The 21,166-nt window shown below is 47.8% G+C and overlaps 2 protein-coding genes across 6 annotated transcripts; both read right to left on the bottom strand.

Moving 5' to 3' along the window:
• Window positions 1–3: 3 nt before the first annotated feature.
• Window positions 4–18,282, bottom strand: LOC111082851 (shootin-1). Of its 5 annotated transcripts, none has more exons than XM_022379079.2 (8): window positions 18,219–18,282; window positions 6,817–7,012; window positions 6,558–6,744; window positions 6,170–6,488; window positions 5,995–6,107; window positions 5,746–5,932; window positions 4,784–5,186; window positions 4–616 (listed from the first exon to the last, which is right to left on the bottom strand). In XM_022379079.2, exons 2-8 carry the CDS (start codon window positions 7,001–7,003, stop codon window positions 444–446), a joined length of 1,569 nt encoding a protein of 522 aa, XP_022234771.2. In that variant the 5' UTR covers window positions 7,004–7,012; window positions 18,219–18,282; the 3' UTR covers window positions 4–443. The 5 variants fall into 5 exon arrangements, 4 of the variants coding, with proteins under 4 accessions (XP_022234771.2, XP_022234763.2, XP_022234780.2 ...); XM_022379071.2 differs by having other exon boundaries at window positions 6,817–7,017; XM_022379088.2 differs by lacking the exon at window positions 18,219–18,282 and adding an exon at window positions 7,092–7,237 and having other exon boundaries at window positions 6,817–7,017.
• On the bottom strand, window positions 9,052–17,005 carry LOC111082800. Its single transcript, XM_022379035.2, has 5 exons — window positions 14,894–17,005; window positions 14,434–14,589; window positions 13,404–14,366; window positions 11,974–13,316; window positions 9,052–11,911 (listed from the first exon to the last, which is right to left on the bottom strand). Exons 1-5 carry the CDS (start codon window positions 16,839–16,841, stop codon window positions 9,593–9,595), a joined length of 6,729 nt encoding a protein of 2,242 aa, XP_022234727.2. The 5' UTR covers window positions 16,842–17,005; the 3' UTR covers window positions 9,052–9,592.
• Window positions 18,283–21,166: the final 2,884 nt, after the last annotated feature.

A 21,166-nucleotide genomic window follows, 5' to 3' on the forward strand; every position in this document is an offset into this window, starting at 1 on the left:
TTAATTTGTTAAAAAATAAAAGTTTATTCAGAACATGTATAAATCGTTGGGGTTGTTAAGATTAGTAAAAAGCGCCAAACCTGTTAAATTGAACACATTGTCGAGGGGGCGGATAAAGTTGTTTGTCAAAATGCCAATAACAATATATAAATAATTTATGGTATAGCTACCAGATTAAATAGATCCTGAAAAGGAAAAGTCTTAAGCTTATTAGAGGGTAAAATGGCTTTTGATTTCATTCCGAAAAAGGCACACAATATATCAAATAATACAGTATTAGACGAGGTTTGGGTCGGAGGGTTATTGGAAGGGACATTGAAATGCATGGAATGTTCGTTGTTGTTCCGGGACAGACAGCAGAGTCCTGAGAGGAGAGATTTGAGACCAAAGTCCAATAGACAGACAGAGTGAGTTAGAGAGCATGGAACTCCTTTGTGAGCTAATCAGATGGGTGAATTCAGATCCACGCATATCTTGGAGTTGCGGTTCTGCTTCTGACTTATCTCCAGTACTTGGAACATCTCCTTGAGGGCCTCGCTGGTGCCAGTCCGGCGGCGATTGCGTCGCCGAAGTGTAACGCCTCCCGACTTGAACTCCCGCATTAAAGCGTCAAGACCTGCAAGAGTACAGAGTGGAATGGTGTAAGTATAACGTGCTTGGCAAGGCGCTCGCTATTAGCCAATAAGTCGCTACAGAAGCTTAGCCATGCGGTTAGCTGTTAGGGGGAGGACGCACCCGTAGCCCAAGCAGGCGGACACGGCGTCCACATAGAGAATGGAATACTCACCTCGCAAACAATCAATGAAGCAAGCGCCTGGACTTTAAAATGCGGATGCGGGGATGGGTAGGGGGGTTGGGTTGGGGTCTTGGGTAGGGCATAAATCACGGACAAGGCCGGAACGGGTTGCCGGGCACTCGACAACTGTCACCGACGACAAATGAAGCTGAAGACGCATTGACTTGGATTCAGCAAAGTCAATGAAAATCTATGGTATCCCCCCACTCTCCCTCTTCACCCCTCTCGCTACCTCTCAATGTGTGCATGTGTAAGAGGGGGGTGTGTGTGTGTGCGTGTGTTTGTAAAGGATGGGGCCCAAGGTTTGTGTATAAGAAAAGTGGCGCAATAAAACACGGAAATATAAAACGCACAAATAATAATAATAAGCCATAGCCCAAGACAACAATGCGGTCCGGGCCGCGCCTGAGGTTGCGCCTGCCTTAACACCCCAGTCCCCAGTCCCAGTCCAGCTGTGGACCTGGCCCCTTCTCGTAAAAATAATAAATTGCGTCCTCTCCGCCATCCTCATCACCATCATCATCATCATCATCATCATCGTGGTCGTCGTAGTCGAATTTGATACGTCCCTGCCTTGTGCTGACAGTTTGGTCGGTTCTGGGTGGGGAGGGGCGGTGGGGGGAGGTAACATAAAGCTATGAAACGAACTGAAATATATGAAAAATGTGAACGCTTCGCTTGCTTAAAGCCAGAACGGAGGCAATCCATAGTCGGAGTCCTCTCCACGTTGCCAAGGAATGGAAGCCAAATAACAACAAAAACACACGCACACGTATTTTGCTCCAGTTCCCAGATTTTACAGCTTCAGTTGTGTTCACGGCTCACACGGCAGGGCATGGCGGGGCACAGGGCGTACTCAAATCAAATTTAAGTTTTTCAATGCATCCCATGAAACCGGAAATGGCACTCAGCCTCTGGGTGTCTGTCTCATTCCGGTGACTTCGTGTGTGTTGGAATTTTGCTACTCCAAAAAAAAAGAAAGAGAATTTCTTCCGCTTTCTGCGGACTATCAGCCGTTGGGGGCTTAGCTTAGCTATACATATGTATGTATCATATTTATGTATGTAGGTGCTCGTACACAACGATTTGACACAGGGCAGGTCATGGAGAGGCCATTGAAAGTGAAGCTGTAGGTAGTAGCCATGGGCAGCACAGCAACAACAATAGCAACTACTTGTTGTTATGTATGGTATATACAGATTTATGTATGTATAGGGTGGAATTTCCAGCGAGGCGAAACCTCGCTTTGCTTTATCCATCTTCTGCAGACACCTCACCCAAGTCCCGTTCCGGTATCCCTCTGGTTCATTTGTTTTTGCCACGACAACGAGCAGAACGACGACTACGACTACGACGAGGATGGCTTTGACGAGTGCGGCCAGGACACACGAGCAGCAATGATGCCTAGCTGTAAAGCTGATGTACGGCTCGCTGCCAGCTCAAACGCTTCATGTGCCTCAAGAGACGCGCGCGCGCTACCACGCTCCGCTCCGCTCCACACTCAAAGTAATAGAGTAGGGCTGGCTGGCTCTATATCTCGTATATTCGCGTATATATCGCACTATATATATATGTAGTATATATCCTGTACGTTTCGGCATTTTTCTGGCTTCCAACAATACGGGCGTTGATTGATTTTGATTTGAATGTGCGCTCGTTATGCCTGCGACGGACGCGTTGTGCGCGCCAAAAAGTAGGAAACGACGCTAAGGCGCAACAGCAAGAGCAACAAAGCGGAAACGGAAATACTTAGTGACATACATACATACATACATATGTGTGTGTGGGTGCAAGTGCGTTTGTTTGTGCGTGTGTGTGTGTGATAAGCATTGGCCCTGACATTGTCTGAGAATGTTGTTCGGGTAAGTGGCCCTCCCTCCTCTACTTCGCAGGAGAACAGAACTCACTATCACAATAATTAGTGAAAAAATGTATGGATATTTAATGGACTGTGTACATTCAAGTTTAGTCTCTGCGAATCGATGTTTCATATTTATACGAGTAGATACATATTTGCCAAAGGTATTGCCATTGCCTCCTGGTGGTGCATGCATAATATAATCATGCACTTTCCTGGCATCCTCCGGCATCCTCAAACACACACAGAGAGGGAGCAGAGCTATAGAGCTACGCGAGTATATGGTATATGGTGTTTGCACTCGTACAGAACGGAACCGAACATTTACTGTGTTCTGTTGCACATGCGGGTCTGTGTCTGTGGACTGCGTCTGCTCTTGCTCTGGATTTGCTTTTTGATTTTGCTTATCAAACAAGTGTCATGTGCAGTGATGATATCTCAATCTCTGCTCCTGAATCTACAGCCCCTGAATTACCACATTCCCTTCCAATTTGAGGCGGAGTTGGGTGTGGAACACAGCGATATTTCTTACAATTGTTTCAATCTAATAAAAGCGGAAATTAAATGGCACAGAAGGCCCACAAGCGCACAACGCATACACTTGCATATACCCGTGTATACTCGTACATATGTAAAAGTACGGCTACGTATTGTGCGGAAAAAATGTATTATGAAGTTATGAACAAAATAAAGTGAGAGAAACATGTGAGTCCACACCACACACACACACACACAGCAGGTGAAAAATCCAACGCTAATTAGGTTTTCACTAACTTTATTGGTAGAACCAAGCGCCTGACACAATAACGATCCCGACATCGAAAAAAATTTAATTACAATGGGCAACAAATAAATGGGAATTTTCAATTATAAAAGTGGTGTGGGCACGTCCTTGCTCCCAATTGCTGCGCTACATTGAGGCTCCCCACTCCACGCACAAGCAAAGGCGGCAAAAAAGAATGCCCGAGAATCCAAGAACAAAATACATGTCGTGTGCATGATGCGGCACGGCACATTGAGGCACTCGACTCTAATTTTTCTGATAGGGATTTCTATTGTTGGACTCTCTGATATAAAATATTAAAAATTCTCTTGATAGATTTTCACTTGAAGCTTTAAATTTACAGCAGCAGCAGAACGGCCTATTCCAGGGCAGCACTCACCTGCCCTGCCTTTGGCCCACTTGCCATGCCCATTCCCATTCCCCTCGAAAAGCTGCTCGCAAACTTAATTAAGAAGTTGCTGCTGCAGCAGTCAACAATGGATACTGGATACTGGGAACTGCGTACTGCGTACCGGGCAGCGAAGCGAAGCGGAGAACAGAACTGAACAGAAGGAGGCGGGTGGGATGCAGTGAGCCGTAAAAGAAGCCGACACGACGTGTAGGTAAAATCAATTACAATCGCAGACGGGTTGCCATGTTGCGTGTGCCGTGAGTCGGAGGAGCCGTGCCGAGTGAGTGGCGTGCGGCATGAGCCATAAACTGACAATTGACAGCAACAAGTTGTGGCCCTTCAGCCAGATTTCCCGGCCACCACCAACGACAATGCCAGGCACTTGTCAACGCTCCACGGCTGCCAGGGATTAGCTGGTAACATGAGTGCCCAGCCCCAGCCCCAGCCCAAGCCCAACCGAACCCAAACCAAGCAAAAGGGGTGAATGATTTCGAGGGCTTTCGTTTGGTTTTTTGGAGCCTGCCTGAGGTGACCCAGAAACAATCCGAACAAAGCAGTTTGGGAGATTCACAGTTTTAGCTGGGATGCTGAAACTCAGTTTCAGAGTTTGGTTGGCCCACCTGATGGCCCAATGCATGCCCCCATGATACGCTTCAAATGCTCTGCAGACTTTTCCACTTTCGACTTTTGCATAGTTGGCTCATCCTTGGAGCTGGCTCCACTGCGCTTCTAAACTTTTTAATAATGGCTCTGAAAACTTTATCAATGCCTACGGCTCAATATCGACTCGGACAAATTGGGCTAATTAAAAGAGAGGGACAGCTTCTGGGAAGGAGTGGGGTTGTCCGGCGTTGACACTTGGATTCGACTCTCGAAGGAGGACGCCTGAAGGGGATGTGTTGGTGGGGGGGTGGGTCTGTAAAGTGGTTGGTTTTTGAGCAGTTGGTTACATACCTGTTGCTGCCTCGGCCTGTACCTGATGCTTGACGTTATCTATTATCTTATCGCTGCCCCTGCGCAGATTGTGGCCAACAATGTGATCGCTGAAGCTTCCCGCATCACCACCATCTCCACCCAGTCCCAGTCCGGCCCTCGTCTGTGCCGTGAACAACAGTTTACCAGGCATAGGCGGTGGCGGAGGTGGTGGCATTGGTGGAGCAGCTGGTGGCGGCACTGGAGCCGTTCCCGTTGCCGTTGTCTTTGCCTCCGATTGGTGATAGTGTGCCAGCTGCTCTTCGGCGTGATCGGCACGCGTGAGAGCGTCGCGCAGCTGCTCCTCGAGTATCTCCAACTTAAGTTGTAATTTTTTTAGTTCATCGTTAGTAGTTTTTGCTATAGCCGCATCCATTAGACATTGCTACAAAGGCAAGAAACAGAGAACGAGAGGGTAGAACGGGCGGGGAGCGAGCAGGAGGAGGAGGAGGCATGGGTGTGGTAGGGTAATGGAAAATTAGTAGATCAATCAAAGCATCTGGTTTGGGGGTGGGGGTGTTAAGTTAGTGCAGAGATAGGCAGCCAGAGGCCGAGGCAGAGTGCAGTTAGAAGCGACGCAGAGCAAGCGAATTGCTTACGTTTCCCAGCGATGGTATTGAATGGTGGTGTGTGGACCAGCACCGAATGGGGTAGGAGGAAACAACAACACATCCTGCAGAAGGCAGCAGGGCGGCACATTCCCATGCACTTCTCATTTGTATATTGTATACTGTGTGCCATATTCAGATGTGTAGTTGCTGTCAGTTGCCGCCCTTGAACATATTCGAGAGCGGCTTGAAAATGTCAAACACACTGCGTGCTTGCTAATAGATCGATAGGATAGATACAGTGCAGATAGATAGATAGATAGATAGATTGTAGACAAAACTGTAGATACTAGTAGTACTTAGAGGGAGAGAGTGCAACCAGAACTCTGGACTAACCATTTCCACAATGCGCTCGTTATGTTCGCGCGCCTGTTGCTGCACCTGATCCTTGATCTGCTCGAATTCCGCCTGCTCCTCCTTCAGTGTTGTGGGTGAGGCTGCGGGCTGTCCATCAGTCAGATCGCGTGCCTTGGCAGTGAGTTCATCGTTGCGCTGCTTCAGCTTGATCAGAGCACTCTCCATTCTGCAGGGATACAGAGCTACTACAGGATCTCCATGATTGATGATTGGAGTTGTTGAACTTACTTCTGACTGGTCTCCACGCTCTCCTTCATGTTCTCCGTGAGCAGCTTGGCCACCTTGGTCAGATTGCTGTTCTCCGAGCGCAGCGTTTCGTTCTCCTCCTCCAGTGAGTGTTGCTGTTCACAAGAGAAATCAGTAAGGATCGCAGATTAGATGATTTCATTATTTCTTTACTCACATGCTCCAACAATTCGGCCATCTTCTCATTGGCCTCGTACAGCTGCAGCTCCACGGCATTTGTGGCATTCTTGAGTGACAGGAACTCGTCGGCCAGGCGCTCCACCAGGCCGCTGGTTATGGGCACACCATCCGCATTTACATCCACCAGGCTGTCCAAATCATGATGTCCTATGCTGTCGCCGCTGTCGGTGCTGCCCTGCTGCACGATCTTGAACAACTTTCGCTTGAGCTCCGCCGAGCCCAGGACCAGCTGGGGGGCCGGACCGGTCTCCTGCTCTTGCTGCCGCTCCCGCATGTGCTCCAATTCGCTGGTGAGACTTTGGAATGGCAAATGGATTGGATTAACTTGGAAATTTCACAGGACTTGTGTGCCTTTTCACACTCACTTGCTTATTTGATCGACCTTCATTTTGTGCAGCTTGTCCAGGGCATTCCGCTCGTTCAGGGCCTTGCTGAATTTGCCGCCCAGCTCCTTGATTTGGGTCTCGAAGTTAGCCTGCTGCTGCTGCAGTGCCTCCAGCTGGATGCACAGCTTCTCGTGCTGTGACTGCTGTTCCTCCTGTGTCGTTTTATCTACAATTTTTGTGGGCATAGAAATGATGAGTAATCAGATCGGATGGGATTCAGATTATTTGCTGCACAAACGTGTCTCAATCTCCAGCTTGAGCCCCTTGTTCTCCTCCTTCAGGGCAATGTTATCCTCCAGCAGGGTGAACATATCATGCTCGGGGTCCTGCTCATTGTAGTCCGGCTCCCGAACGCGACTTCTGCTGCGTGCCTTGGCCTCCTGGGTGCGGAACTTGGCCACCGGTATGCGTCCGCGTCGCTCCATCCTGTACTACTGCGCTGCGGAGTATCGGAAAATAAGAGAATATATAATTAGATATTTGTCTTATTGGTTGAACTTAGACTGTGCTTACGTTTGCCTCTGACAAGCCTTAAAGCGTTAGCGTTATCCTTAACCCTTATGATAAGCAAATGCAAAATGTATCTTAAAAGCTGCCAATCACCAAAACAAATGCTGTGTGCGTGAATATGTGTGTGTGTATGGTTATGGGTATGGGTATGTGATAGTGTGTGCTGCATGCAATGTGTCCTTCCTAGGATTTCCGTTCCCTCATGGTGCTGCACCCCACATTGAAAACGCCTTGCCATTTTACTTCTTCTTTTTATTATTTGCAGTTTACACAGTTTTCTTCTTAGTATTTTTTTTCCTTTTCCCCCGCCCGCTTTTCCCTCTGCTGCTTTGTGGGTATTTCTGTTTTATTTATCTTTATTTTAATCGTTTTTTTAGGGATCATTTTCTTATTTGGGATCTCTTCTCCGCTCAGCTGCTGAAAGTGTTAAATGTATCTCAGAAGGTGGTGGCCAAAAACGCATTTGGAATGCCTGCCGAAATGTTGCTACGAAACTAAAAGGTGCCACACGCCCCCCTCAATGCTCAATGGGGAGGGGGAATGGGATTAGCCTTTTCTTAAACATTGTCTTAGCTTGGCTTTAGAAATAGTTTTGCTTTTGAGTGCAGAAGCGTTTCATTTTGTTGTATGTATGGTATCCTCTTCCTGCTGTTATATAATACTTAAATATATTTATTTATTTGTTGTTGGTTTTTGCTAATTTCTTATGCATACAACTCCCCATATCTCTTCTTCGCCTTCGCCGTAAATAAATTTCATTTTTTTTTTTTTTTTGTCACTTGTAGTGTAAAAAATAAAAATAAAAACCTAAAGTTTGTACACACACAAAAAAAAATCTAGTTTCGTACAACTAATTTCTTTTGCTACTCTTTTTTTTTTGTCATCTCTTTTTTTTTTCATCCACTTTAAATGTATTATGTATAAATTTTGGAGATTTTTGTTTGTTTTTTGTTCTTTTAAATTTTGTTTTTCACTCAATTTTATAAAAATAACTAATCGAAGGCGGCTTAGAGCTCTTTGTTTTTTTTCTTCTTTTTCTCTTAATGATGTTGCGAGTGGTTTCTATATGCTTTTACAGTAGATTATTATTTTTTGTTTTTATATATTTTTTTTTCGCTTTCCTTCTCTTAAATTTGGTTTAAATAGCTTTATAGTTAAGAGGGTTGGTTGTTTCTTCATTGATGATTCGGTTTTAAGAATATTGTATTTTTTTCTTTCATTTTTTACAGCTAATTTCTTTAGATTTATCTTTGGATAACCATCATGTATCATGTGTGTGTTTTGTTTTATAAATACTTTACATGTCTTTACTTTTAATTTGTTTATAATTTACAACGTTCTTTTTAATACGTCTAGTATATTCTTCGTTACTTCGTTTCCTTTTTTTTCTTTCTTTCTTCCCTTTTTTTTTTTGCGTATAACTTATTATTTGTTATACTTTATTTTTGTTTGTTTTGTAATATATGTGAAGTGTTTTGCGTCGAACAAGAAAGAGAACTCCTCAGGACTTGAGGTTTTAAATACAGATCTGTTTTTTTTTTTGGGATGAGATTTAGGATAAAGGGTTAGGTTTAGGGTTAGGAGTGTATTAATTTATCGGTTTCGGTTTCATTTTGAGCCGTTTTCGTAGAAATCACAATAATTAAACGTAGGCAATAGTTTTTTTGTTATAATAATAATAAATCGAATAAACAAAAACAATGAAAATTCATAAAGCTTTGTACTGAAAGGTAAAAAATGAACAAAACGTTTCAATTAAGGTCTAGAAAAACGTATATGCTATAAACGAGAGAGATGGCCAACGGAAGAACGTTCGATGTTCTTCCCTCAGCGGAAATAAAATTTTTTTTTTGTAATAATTAACGAAATACTGCGGTTTACGAAAACAAATAGATCCCTAGATATCCTATATCTATGTCAAATATATACTCTATATATATATATGTATTAATGCATGTATATCAATTAATATTTCATTTACCCTGCCTTGCACTGAACTTGAATTCTTTAATGGGAGATTCTGTTATACCATTTCTTTCTTTTTCTTTTCCATTTTTTTTTTTAATTTATTTTTTATTTGATTTTCGATACGGGTTTGATACGGTAAATGTTGTTGTATTTTTGTGTGTTTTTGTTGCTTTTTGGATGACCCAGTCATCGAAAGAAAAGCGTCTTAACATCTCATTTAAGGAACGTATTGTGATACAAAGGAAAATCATTGGCTGGCTGGCTACTTTTTGCCTGTTCTTTCTGTTGTCGTTGTTGTTGTGTGTTTAAAAACCAATAAATTTCAAATCAAATCTCTATTCATTGTCGAACAAATAGGTGTGTGAGGGACGGGCATGGGGCATGCCCCCAAATCATGTCTTTGAAATCATGTTTGATTATAGATTCTTGAGTGTTTCATCTGAACTTGTGTTGTCTGTGTCCGTGTCTTGCCTCGTCGCTGTGCTTGTACGTATTCTGTACGTATACAATGCTGTCTGTTCTCTTTGGTGTTTTGTCTATAGATCCCCGATGAAGCTGTGCAGTTTGTCAATGAAGGGCCTGCGGTAGCGGGACGAGTGTTCGACCTCCAGCTTGTACCACTTGTCGAAGGATTCCTTGGGTATCACCTCGGAGTCGTACAGCACGCTGAACGCATTACAGATGGTCTCACAGGCGGCCATCTCGTCCTCCAGCTCGGTCATGAAGTGCTCCTGCAGCGAGTTAACTGTCGCATCGATGCAGGCGATCTCCAGCGGCTCCTTGGCATCGATGCTGAGCCGCAACAGGGGCGTGCATAGGCTCCTGAAGCACTCGGCGTTCAGCTGCAGCGGTTTGGGGCTGCTGCTGCTGCCGCCCTTGCCGGGTGCCTTGTTGTTGTTGTTGGTGGTTGCAATCACAGTTAGTGCGAAATCACAGCAGAGGAATCGAGTGAGCTCCCTCACAAAGTCGACGGAGGTGCCGACATTGGTGTTAATGTAGTCAATGGCCATGTCGCCGGATTGTCCCAGCAGATACCTGATGCGCACCACATGGTCCTGCGGGGAACGCTGCAGCGGCGTGAGCTTCACTCGCTGGTCACCAGTCTGACCCTGGCTGGGGTCCAGGAAGTAGAATTGATTCGACTTCACAAAATCGCGATGCTTGCGACAGTCGCCCCAGAACATCTGGCCGCGATCCAGCTTGAGGTCGCTGTGCCACAGCTTGCGTATGTAGCCAGCACCGAATTCACGCGCAAAGTAGTTGACGAATGCAAATACAAAGCACTCGCTGACGTCGAAATCTGCCTGCCAGCGCCGCAGCCAGACATCCTTTAGGTCCAGACGTCCCGCATGCATGATGGGGCCCAGGAACTCAAACACATACCCCAAGGCCATGGGCACATCCACCAGCAGTTCGGGCAGCTCATTGGCAAAACTCGCATATGCCTGGGCAAACGTCGCCTTGTCCATGGCCTCCTTGGACATCAGGAAGGCAAAGACATTGCCACAAGCCAGCCGCTCCTGCCGCTTCACTGTCCTCTGGTGCAGGTAGTGCATGAGCAGGTATTCCACCACGGCAGCCTGGTGCTTCGTCTGATACGACCGCCAGATGCCCAGCACCTCTGGCTGCCAGTTGCGCTCGTTGAGAGCCTCCTCCACCAGTTTGATAACCAGATCCTGGCACAGTTTCCTATCCAAAGGCGCGTGGATTTGCGACGGTTCCTGGCTGCTGTTTCTGTTGCTGCTGGCTGGCTGTGTGGTAGCGGCAGTCGCCGATGGCTGTGACTGCTGCTGCTGATACGGCGAGTACGTAAAGTTCTGTCCCCCGGTGTTCACGCGCTTCAAAAGGCTGGTGGGTGGCCCACCCGATGGTGTGGCACTGACCGGACGATTGCCAGCATTGCGCCACTGGTAGTGCGACGAGTTTCCCAGCTTGGCGCTCGAGTCATCGTTGGCGCTGCTGGTGTTGAAGCGCAACTTATTGAGATCAATGCTGAGGGCCTGGTTGTCCTGCTGCTGTTTGTTGGGCATCTTTTGCAGAAAGTAGTTGCTGCTGTCGTGGCCATGGCTGCCGCCATGTTGATGCTGCTTCTGCTGTTGATAGTGCCCCGCCTGTGGGCCCATGTTGCCTCGTCCCCCATGCTGCTGCTGATCCTTGGAGTCGTCGTGCTGCTGCTGCTGCTGCTTGTGCCGCTGACGGCCGCTCAGTTGCTGTGGCGTGACAGGCTGATCCCAGTTCCGTGAGCGCAGATCCAGCACATCCTGCATCATGAAACGCACGCGGCTGCTGATCTTGAACTGCGCCTGGCGATGCGCCGTGCCACGTGAACGATTCACAATGTCCTGAATGCGTCGGAAGATCTTCTCGTTGCGATCTCTCAGCTGGTACTGGTCGGGCAGGGTGCTCTCCAGCAAGTGGCCCACTGTGGTCAGCAGCTTGCACATGTACTCGAGCTTCTCCTCGATGCCGTGCTCCTGCAGCGACTCCACGCAGTGCAGCACACGGTCGCTGGTCAGCGACTGCAGCTTGTAGAGCTCCCCAATGAAGCGGACAGTACCCCAGGCGCGACGCCGGAATTGATACTCCAGGTCCTCCATCTCTGCACGCAGCTCGGCCTTACGGCCCGCATCTGTGCTCTGATTCATCTTGTCCTGCGTGGGCTGCAGCTTCTTGGTCTTGGCATTCGCATCGTTTACATTCGACTCGAACTCGTGCTGAATGCGCGTAATGAGCGACGAGGTGAAGAGCGATTTGTTCTCGGCCTTGATCTCGTGGAACAAAACTTTGCAGAAGCGCGCATATACGGGGGCAAAGTTCGGCTCACTGATGGTCTTCTCAAAGATCAGCAGCATCACCTGGAAAGGGTTTGAGTGAAAGCATTAATTATATAGAAGACAAAACCCTTTGCGTTGCTTACATTTGTCATCTTGCTCTCGGTATCCATCTTAATGCTGGACATCTCCTTGAGCAACACATCAAAGTTATCGGGCGTCAGCTTGTTCAGTATGCCGCGCACCTTCTTCAGCACACCATCAATGTCGCCATCCTCCTCCGAGACACCGGCACCACCACCACCACCACCACTCACTGCGGCGGCGGGAGCCTTGCGACGCAACGGCTCCGGCTGCCACGCATTCTCGCACTCCGACAGCTTGATCTCTTCTTTGAGCGACAGCTGCACGCGTATAATGTCCATGTGGCGTTGATTGGAGCTCGAACTGCCGCTGCTACTGCTAGCACCACCCATGTTGCCCGATCCAGAGGCCATCTGTGGGTGGCCGCCATCGTGATGCTTTTTATTCGAGCCGCCATGACCCCGTCCACGCTTTCCCGGCACAAAGTCCAGCGATTCGCTGAAGTTGATGTGCTGATACTGCGGCAGATGCTGCTGCTGTTGCTGGTGGTTGTGGTGCTGCACATGAGCATGCGGATGTATGATCATGCGGGACACGAACAGCTGCGAGATGCAGTCGCCCTTGTGGCAGGGCACCAGCGGTGCCTTTCGCGAATCTGGCAGTTCGCATAGCTTGCGCAGCTCGTCCATGGAGTAGCGGATAAACCTCACGGTAGTCGTGGGCGTGGGGGTCGTCACAGGGGAAGCCGGCGGCAATGTTTCTTGTTGTTTCTTGCCGCCTCCTCTGGGCTTTGGCGAATCTGAATTTTTGCGTCTATTATGTACCGGAGAGCTCTTCTTGCTGCTCGATGTGCTGCTGGAGGTGCGACCAGCGCTGCTGCTGCTGCTAGTCGTTGTCGATATATCTGTCGTAGTCGTGCTCAGCTTGGGAGCGCAGTCCACATAGTCGGTGCTGGTGCTGGTAGTGCTGCTGCTACTGGCCGCCACCACGGCTGTGGCTGTCACTGCGGCTGCGTTCGGCACCGAAATGTGGCTGCTCTGCGATGAAAGTTCATCGCGTGGCTCCTCGCTGGGCTCCGTTACCGTCGAACTTGACCACGTGGAGCTGCAGATGAAACCAGTGCCGATCTCGTTCTCCCGTGAATCCTCATTGAAGTCCCCAAACTTCAGATCAGCCACGCCGACACTCTCCTCGCTCTTCGATTGCTCTACACTGCACTGCACTGCAGATCGGTTGTTCTCATCATCTCCGCACGTCGAACCGCTGCTGTTCAGGAACTGTAGTTGTGGCGGCGCCTCCTCCCCATGGTTATCCTCCGGGTATTTGTTGGGGCTATCTGTTTGCAAGAATTTCGACACGATTTCATCGACTGGTGTGTGCTGATGCTGCAGAGGCTTTTTCGCCGCTAAAAAGAGAAAAGAAAAGATAGAAATTTTAGGATTAGATTTCTGCGTATTGTTAGGATCTAATGGCAATGGAGCCATGTACTCACGTTTTTCTTTTTCTACGATATCATCCTTTTCGTCATTGTTGTTGTTGTTGTTGTGGCCGATCTGTGGCGTCTCCTCTTTGGGTTGCACGTGGTGCGGTTTGTCACTTAGACTAGAACTTACGCTAGAATTATTACTAGATGATGCACTAAGCTTATCAGTCGTCGGTTGCGCCTTCTCTTCAACTACAGCTGCTGCTGGTGCTGCTGCCGCCGCCGCCTTCCCTTTGGATGTCTCTGCTAGCAGCACTCCTGCTGCTGCTGCTGGTCCTTCTTCCACAATTCTTGCAGGAGCAGGAGCAGCTGGAGCTGGAGCTGCTTCTGCTGCTTGCACGCCACCATTGTGGCTGTAGATGCTACCTTGACTCTGGTCGCTGTTGTAGTTTGTGGTAGATGATGGTTTGCTTACTTTCTTCTTTTCGACATCTTTAGCCCGCTTGAGAGCCTTGCGATTCTTTTTGCTACTCGTGTTGGTGGTTGTGGCGCCCGTAAGCAAGGCGACAGCTGGCGACATGCGCGTCAGTGGCAGTGTGTATGCCACTGGGCCAGCTCTTACTCCAGCTTGATTATGCTGCTGCGGCTGCTGCTGCTGGTGCTGCTGCCTCTGTTGTTGCGTCTGTTTTGGCTGATGTGTGGGCGTGGAGGCTGCCGATGAGGATGCCCCTGAACTCGTTGTACTCGACGACTGGCGCTGCGAACGCTGCAGCACAGACAGCGGTACATTTGCTGGCTTTTCGTTGCTTGAAATTAAAGGCTCGACCGAAGCTGCTGGAATTCCTGTTGCTGCAATTGGAGCTGCGGTGGTGGCAATGGATTTCGTGGGCTTCTGTGCTTGCGGCTGCTCCTGGGTCTCCTCCTCTTCTGAATTAAGCATCGATTCGCTTCTGGACAGGATGGTGATGCGCGTTTTCCCAAAGGCGGCTGCCTCGGCCACGTCATTCGCTATAGATGCGGGCGTGGCGGTGCCTGAAAAAAGGTTTAATCTTTTAGTTCTGTCTGCATTCGGCGTTGTGTGGCTTTGCTTAGAACTTACTTTGTTTGTTGGCCGACTTGGGACGCTGCTGCTGGTTTTGTTGCTGCTGATGCGGCTGCTCTTGGCCGGTAACGCCGCCTTCTCCTTCTCCTCCTTCGCCTACGCTCTTCGTCGAAGTCAACAGCTGCCTGTCATGGGTCTCCGGCACATTGTCCACTGCAAGGGATTGAATATATATATATATATCAAAAGCTATATCTAAGTATATGCCCCAATCTGGGACGTGGCGAATTTATCGAATTCTTCCAATTTTAGGGTCTCGTTTTTTTTGCTGTTAGCTTTTCTTGTTCAACAATTTCAAATCGAAATTAAAATTATAAATTTATATGGAAATTCTTCCTGGCTGTTGATCGAAAGAGTTTTTGTTTCGGAAATTCGCACCAACAAAAAAAAAGGCTCCTACGTTCCGTGGGTAGAGAATTTAGAGAGACTCAAAGTTAAAAAAGGGGCAAAGACTTACCGTCGCTTGTCTGCCAGAAACTGAGATGATCATCGGTTGCATGGCTCGCATTGGCCAGTATATCCTTGACAATGGTGCTTATCTGTTCCTTATCCGTTGTACAGGGCGGCATTGAGACGGGTGAGCTGCCGCGCTGATCCCCCTCTAGATTCACAAAGACCAAGCCACCAATGTGCTCGGACGAAGGCTGCAATGTTTGCAGCTGCTCATCGACCATCACCATCCCAGTGCCATCATCCACATCAACACCAGGGAGCAGTGTGGTTGAAGAAGAATCAACTGCCATTCCAATGGGAGCTAGATCCTGGTACTGGGAGCACAACGTTTCATTTTCCAGCGCTGTGCCTGGAGTCAGCGTCGTGGCGGGATTCGTTTCCGTTTTAATAAACTTCTTCGGATCGAGGATCTCATTGGTATCTGGATGTATGATGGGTATGGCATGACGGCGAACCTTCTCCGAGACAATGGGCAACGGTTGGCCAACTGCTACAGCTGCCGCTTGCGGTGCCACCAACGGTGGGCCGGTGGCAAAGCCTCCTCCCGCAACGGCGGGTACTCCAGCTACTCCGCTCTGTACTGTAGCAGCCACACCCACACCCACACCAGGCGGAACTCCTCCGGCCACTCCTCCTGGCACATTGGCCACTCCCAATGCTGGTGGCGCATTGCTGGTCTGCATGAGTGGGTTATATGCGTGCAGGCCGCCGCCAACGCCAGCCCCTGGCGTTGTGGCGGGTGGCGCTGTCAGCATTGACGGAGCATTGATCCCAGTCGAAGGTCCCAGGGCTATGCCGGGCATAAAGTTCGGCTGTATATGAAATGGGGATGCCCCGTTCAGGGTACCGTTGCGTGCACCCATCATGGGTGGCACAGATCCTGGCGTCGTTGGGCCGACCATCGTGGAACGCGGCGTATTGGGCGCTGCCACCGCATAGGCATAGTAGTTCTGTTGCTGGGGTGTCACCGAGCGCTGGCGTATGCCCCTGTGGGAGTTGCTGCCACTGTTTACATTGGGGATGAGGTACGTAACCTGTCCGCCTCCTGGACCAGTGCCCAGCTGCTGCTGTTGCTGTTGGGCTGCCGACTGCAGCTGCTTCTGATGTGGCTGTGTGGCTGCCGTATAGAAGGCCTGGGCGCCGCCAGCTCCGTTTGGGAATGCCATCGGGGGCTGCATGCCCATAAGCGGTCCGGTTGGATTGAATGGTATGTAGGCGGTGGTCATAAAGGCTGTCGGTGCGGCCCCACCTCCATTGCCGCCGGGGGGCGCGATCAGTCCAGCTGACTGCGGAAAGTGTGGCGGCATGCCCGTATTGTTTAGGACCCGGGATAGGCTGGTGTTGCTATTGGAGGACGATAGCACGTTATTGCCATGCCCATGGCTGCCGTGCGTATGTTGCACCAGGGAATTGTTGCTGGCGGCGGCGCTCAATTGGAGTCCAGCGCCGCCGCCAATGCTGGCATTGCTGTTGCCAGACGGGTGGGGCCCGTATGGCTGATAGAAGAGGAGCGGTTGCGGTTGCTGTTGGTGTTGTTGCTGCTGCTGCTGGTGTTGCTGCTGCAGATGATGTTGCGCCACCTGCTGCTGTTGTTGTTGTTGCTGCTGCTGCTGCAGCAGCTGCTGCTGATGTGGATGAAGGTTGTTGTGATTTGTCACGTACAGGGCGTGGGCCTGTTGTGGATCCTGTTGTGGAATCTGCGGCTGCTGCTGCTGTGAGGATGGGTGATGCAACAGTGTGTTCCTTGTCTGTTGTTGCTGCTGCTGCTGCTGCTGATGCTGGACCGCCTGCTGCTGCTGTTGCTGCTGCTGCTGGAGGTGATGGTGGTGCGAATGCGCCGTCTGGTGGTGGTTGTGGTTCTGTTGGTGTGTAGACTGTGGCCTGGTTCCCTTCCCACCCCCTCCCGCTTGCAGGAACATGGGAGGACCTTCGCAGGATCTGCACGCACGCATTCACGCAGATCACCCAGACAGACACACCACACACACAGAAAGTAACCAAAAAGCACCGGCATGAGCGGCACCCAGGAACAGAACAAATGTACAACAAATCGTTATGTTAGTAAGATGGAAATGGAAATGAAAATGCGAGGAAATGGTCCGATGATGGTCTGCAGATTATTGTAAAAAGCATATTGCATGCATCCGTGTGGGTGTGTGTGGGGGGGTGGGTTTGGGTGTGTGTTGGGTGGTGGTGACAGTGGAAGGAGGAGGAGGAGTCGGAATAAAGCAACCCAAAAAGCGGCATTTCATGCACTTATGACTAACGGAATTAAGTTCTAAAAACAGTTAAACAATATGTACTCTCTGCCCCTCACTCTCTCTGCTCCTCACTCTTGCGGTGACAGAATTGCCTCTCAATTGAGCGGCGCACCATCAATTGGCATGATGTCACGCACACACACACACACACATTCACTAGTGGGGCGTGAAAATATCCAACCCGGCGATCGAAGATGGCCAAAGCTCTGGCATTTGCCGCTGCCTTATCTGCGGGTTTTATCAATGACAAAACAGTTGTCGTTGTGGCACGTCCGAGTGTCGCTAAACAGAGAGGCGTTCTTAGCCGATGACACACAACAACAGGTGGCGCACAACAAAACAAAAAAAAACCAAACCTAACTTGAACAAAGAAGCAGCTGTAGGAGGACCCCCGCACTTGGCGTGGGAGCAACCTCAACACTTTCCTACATAAAATCTACAGTCAAGACTGGCATTCACAGACATCTACCGTATGGAAAATCAATCAGCATTTGCATATTTCTTAGGCAGTACCCACTGTACTGGTGGTCTCCATCTACTCTTGGCCTAGAAAATCCATGGCATTTGGGGCCAACAACCATCTGACAGTGCAACCACCTCGCATTTGGGCCCAATGCACACGGGGGGTGGGCGGTGAAAAACCTGTTCCCAAACGAAGAAGACGCTGACTCCACTCGCTGCATTAGCTAGAAGAACGAAAACTGCTTGCGCGGAATTCTCGGTTGATTCTTGTTTGTTTATAAACAAAAACCAGTTGGCGTCTGTGTGGGTGCAGAACAAAACAGAGCAGAGGTGCAGAGCCCAGAAGTCAGAACTCTGATTGGAAGCCACAGTTCGGTCTGATTGGAAACAGCGTATACGCGTGCATGTGTGTGTGCGTGTGTGTGTGTGAGTGAGGGGGAAAGCAGAGGGAACAATAACCGCTTCCCAAAGGCGTAGCGAAAACTTAAGAACAAATAATAACTATGACAAATTATTTACATTAAGAAAAACAAATGTATTATTTATCTAATTGTTATGTGTGTGTGTGTGTGTGTGTATGTGTGTGTTTGTGTATTTTGCGCTTACCGCTTCCCGTGCTGCCTTTGCTGACGATGCGTCTGCTGCTCTTGCTCCTGCTGCTGCGTTGTTGCGCTGATGCTGCTGCTACTGCTGCTGCTGTGCCAAGCCCCAATATGGGGCGTAATATGTGGTAGGTGCTGCTTCTTCAAGTCCTGCTCCTCAGCCCAAAACTCAGATTAGCCGTGCCTTGTCCCTGCTGCTGCTGTGTTTTCAGTCGTCAGACTTTTGTACTCCCCCGGAATATTTTGCGAATATTCCATGTACCTAGGGTATGTACGAAAACACGCGAACTTTACACGCACATTCGCACCAACAACTGGGATGACTTGTATACGTACATATGTATATATTTTGAAAAGATGTAGCTACTGCTAAAGTTTCACGGTAATTTTTTTTCTACAATTACAAGAAAAAGAAAAAACGTTTTGCTTTAATTTTGCAGGTGAATAATGTTTAAATTGCAGGAAAATAATTCGTCGATTTGAGTTTCCGATCAAGGCTAGGATGTTTTTGTATCCCAAAAAAAAACTGTGTGCGAGTTTTGACTCAAATTTCAGTGCGCCGAGGCGTTGCTTGTTGTTTTTGTCCCTTTTTTTGGTCGAGTCGTCGTCGCTGTCTCTGTCGGTGTGTCTTGGTGTCGGTACTTACTCGATTCGCTCTCACACACAAGCACAAGCGCACATTACCATTACACAAAATGAGGGAAACGAAAAAAAAATGTAGTTCCACGCGGGGAACACGCTAAATGGAGTACTTGCACTGTTTCTTTACATTAGTTCATTGTTTTCTGCACTTCGTTATGTATATATTTCGTTCTATATTTGTTACAAATAATTTTGTATTTTTTTAACAGAAACTCGTCCGCAGCGTGACCGTGACGATAACGATAAGAAATACCATACGGCCAGAAAATAAATACCTTTAAATACCATTTCAGTTTCGAGAAATACCATTTAAATACCACAAATTTAAAACATTAATTGCAAGTGTTTTGTCTATTTAAATAAATAAGAAATATAATTCAGATTGTTAAAAAACATATTTTTGGTTTGATCTAGTGTTTCCCTCTTTTTTGTTTGAATTTGTAGGACTTCCCGGGCATAGGAGCCAGGGTAGAAAAACCAGGGCAATCCGGCGATTAAACGAGACTTAACCCCCTAAACACCCTTGTATTTAAACAGTGAAAACCCTTTACTTACAAAACGAAAATGACCACCGACATCTTTCACCTGTAATGAGTAAAATATGTTAAAGTTTCATAAATTTCGTGGATATATTAAATACCCCCTGGTCGAAAATGGGTTAATCGTCCTCTGTAAAGTTTTCCTTCACGATTTGAGATCTTGTCCCTGCATAAGAAATGAGTGCAGTATTGCAAATAAGCAGTCGGTATGGTCGATACATTAGTGAATGGTTTTTATTACAATTAATTGATTTCAAGGACAAAAATTATTGCCTTTTTCGGTATTAAATTATGGGCATATCGTCCAATTTCTTAACGCGTTTTGTGTACTTTACTTTTTCGAATTTCCGCCAGATGGCGCTACAATTTAAATAAGAACCGCGCACTTTTGAAAAAAAAAAAACATTTTCAAAAATAATATATATACTTAATTCGGGTTGTAAAAATAATCAAATATATATTTAAAATTATTATATAGTGGGCGTTGCTCCAGGAATCTTTAAAAATGTACTCCCATATTGACTTCGTTGCTTTATTAGGTCTGGGTCGTGGGGGGTCTATTGTTTTGCTGTTGGTACTCGTATGCCGGCATGTAAGCTGTGACATCCTATGTACAGGACTCTGCATCTGTGTGAGTGGACATGCGCCGAACGCAGACTTCCATGCGCGGTTACCACCTCCACTCTCGTTTCGAGGGGGCATCGTGGAATGAATACTTGCAGTGTTTACGCGCCTGGTTCGTTCCTCCGCTTGTAGTAAAATTCTTGCTCTTTCTATTCTGCCGGATATGCTGTCATGGCCGTCGTATCTCCTCCCACTGTCCCACTGTCCCACTGTCCCACCACACACCTTCCCACTTCGTGTGGCGGCTGCTCATTTTCGGCTGCCATTTCTGTTGTTGCTGCCCCCCATATCGTTCGAGCTCCATTTTCTTACCCTTCAGCATTCAGCCTGGTCTTTGACCGGCCAGGTCTTGGCGCACTCCGCATTAAAATGCTACGCTGCTCTCCATTTCTTTTAAATGAGTTTTTCCTAGACGTCTTAATATTTTCGTTGCTGGTCGAATTGACTTCCTGAGTGGAGAGACCCTTAAAGTCGACATTCAGTTGAATCATTGGCAAAGAAAATACTTTGTTGGCTTTTGCGGGTGACTTTGCTGCCACGCATATATAAAATATACACAGAACATCAGCAAACGCGAACTAAAAGGATTATTTTGTGGCTGCAACTGCAAAAACAGTTTGACCGCAAATGCAACTGTTTAAAGTTGTGTCAACCACACACACACACACATACATAAATACAGTTCGCAGGGGCAGCCTTTGTTCGTGTGTGAAGTCATTTGCATTGCATGTTTTCCTGAAATTCCTTTCATGTTTTTGTAGCTTCTGCGGTTTGCGGCAAGGCATGACAAAGTGCGAAACTGACAGCAAAATGCATATAAACAGCATTGTTATCGCTAGCTTCATGCTCCCAAACGTTTGAATTTAACCGTCATTCAGTGCCGCCACTGGCGAGAACACTTGCTCGAGAACTCGCTCACTTTTAAAAATACCGAATGGCGGCAGTCAGCGGAATGCCTTGATTATTTCATATTTATTTAATCATTTGTTTGTTTTATTTATCTATTTCAGAAATGATTCAACAAACGCGAATAATAACCAATCCGAGGTCAAGAAACAGCTCCAGAATAGCGAAATTTTGAGCAATTGGCACAAAAATACCAGCGGCGCATGGTACATAAAATACCAGCCCTCTCTTGGTGTTTTGG

Source organism: Drosophila obscura, unplaced genomic scaffold (genome assembly GCF_018151105.1).
Source record: "Drosophila obscura isolate BZ-5 IFL unplaced genomic scaffold, ASM1815110v1 contig_150, whole genome shotgun sequence".
NCBI lineage: Eukaryota > Metazoa > Arthropoda > Insecta > Diptera > Drosophilidae > Drosophila > Drosophila obscura.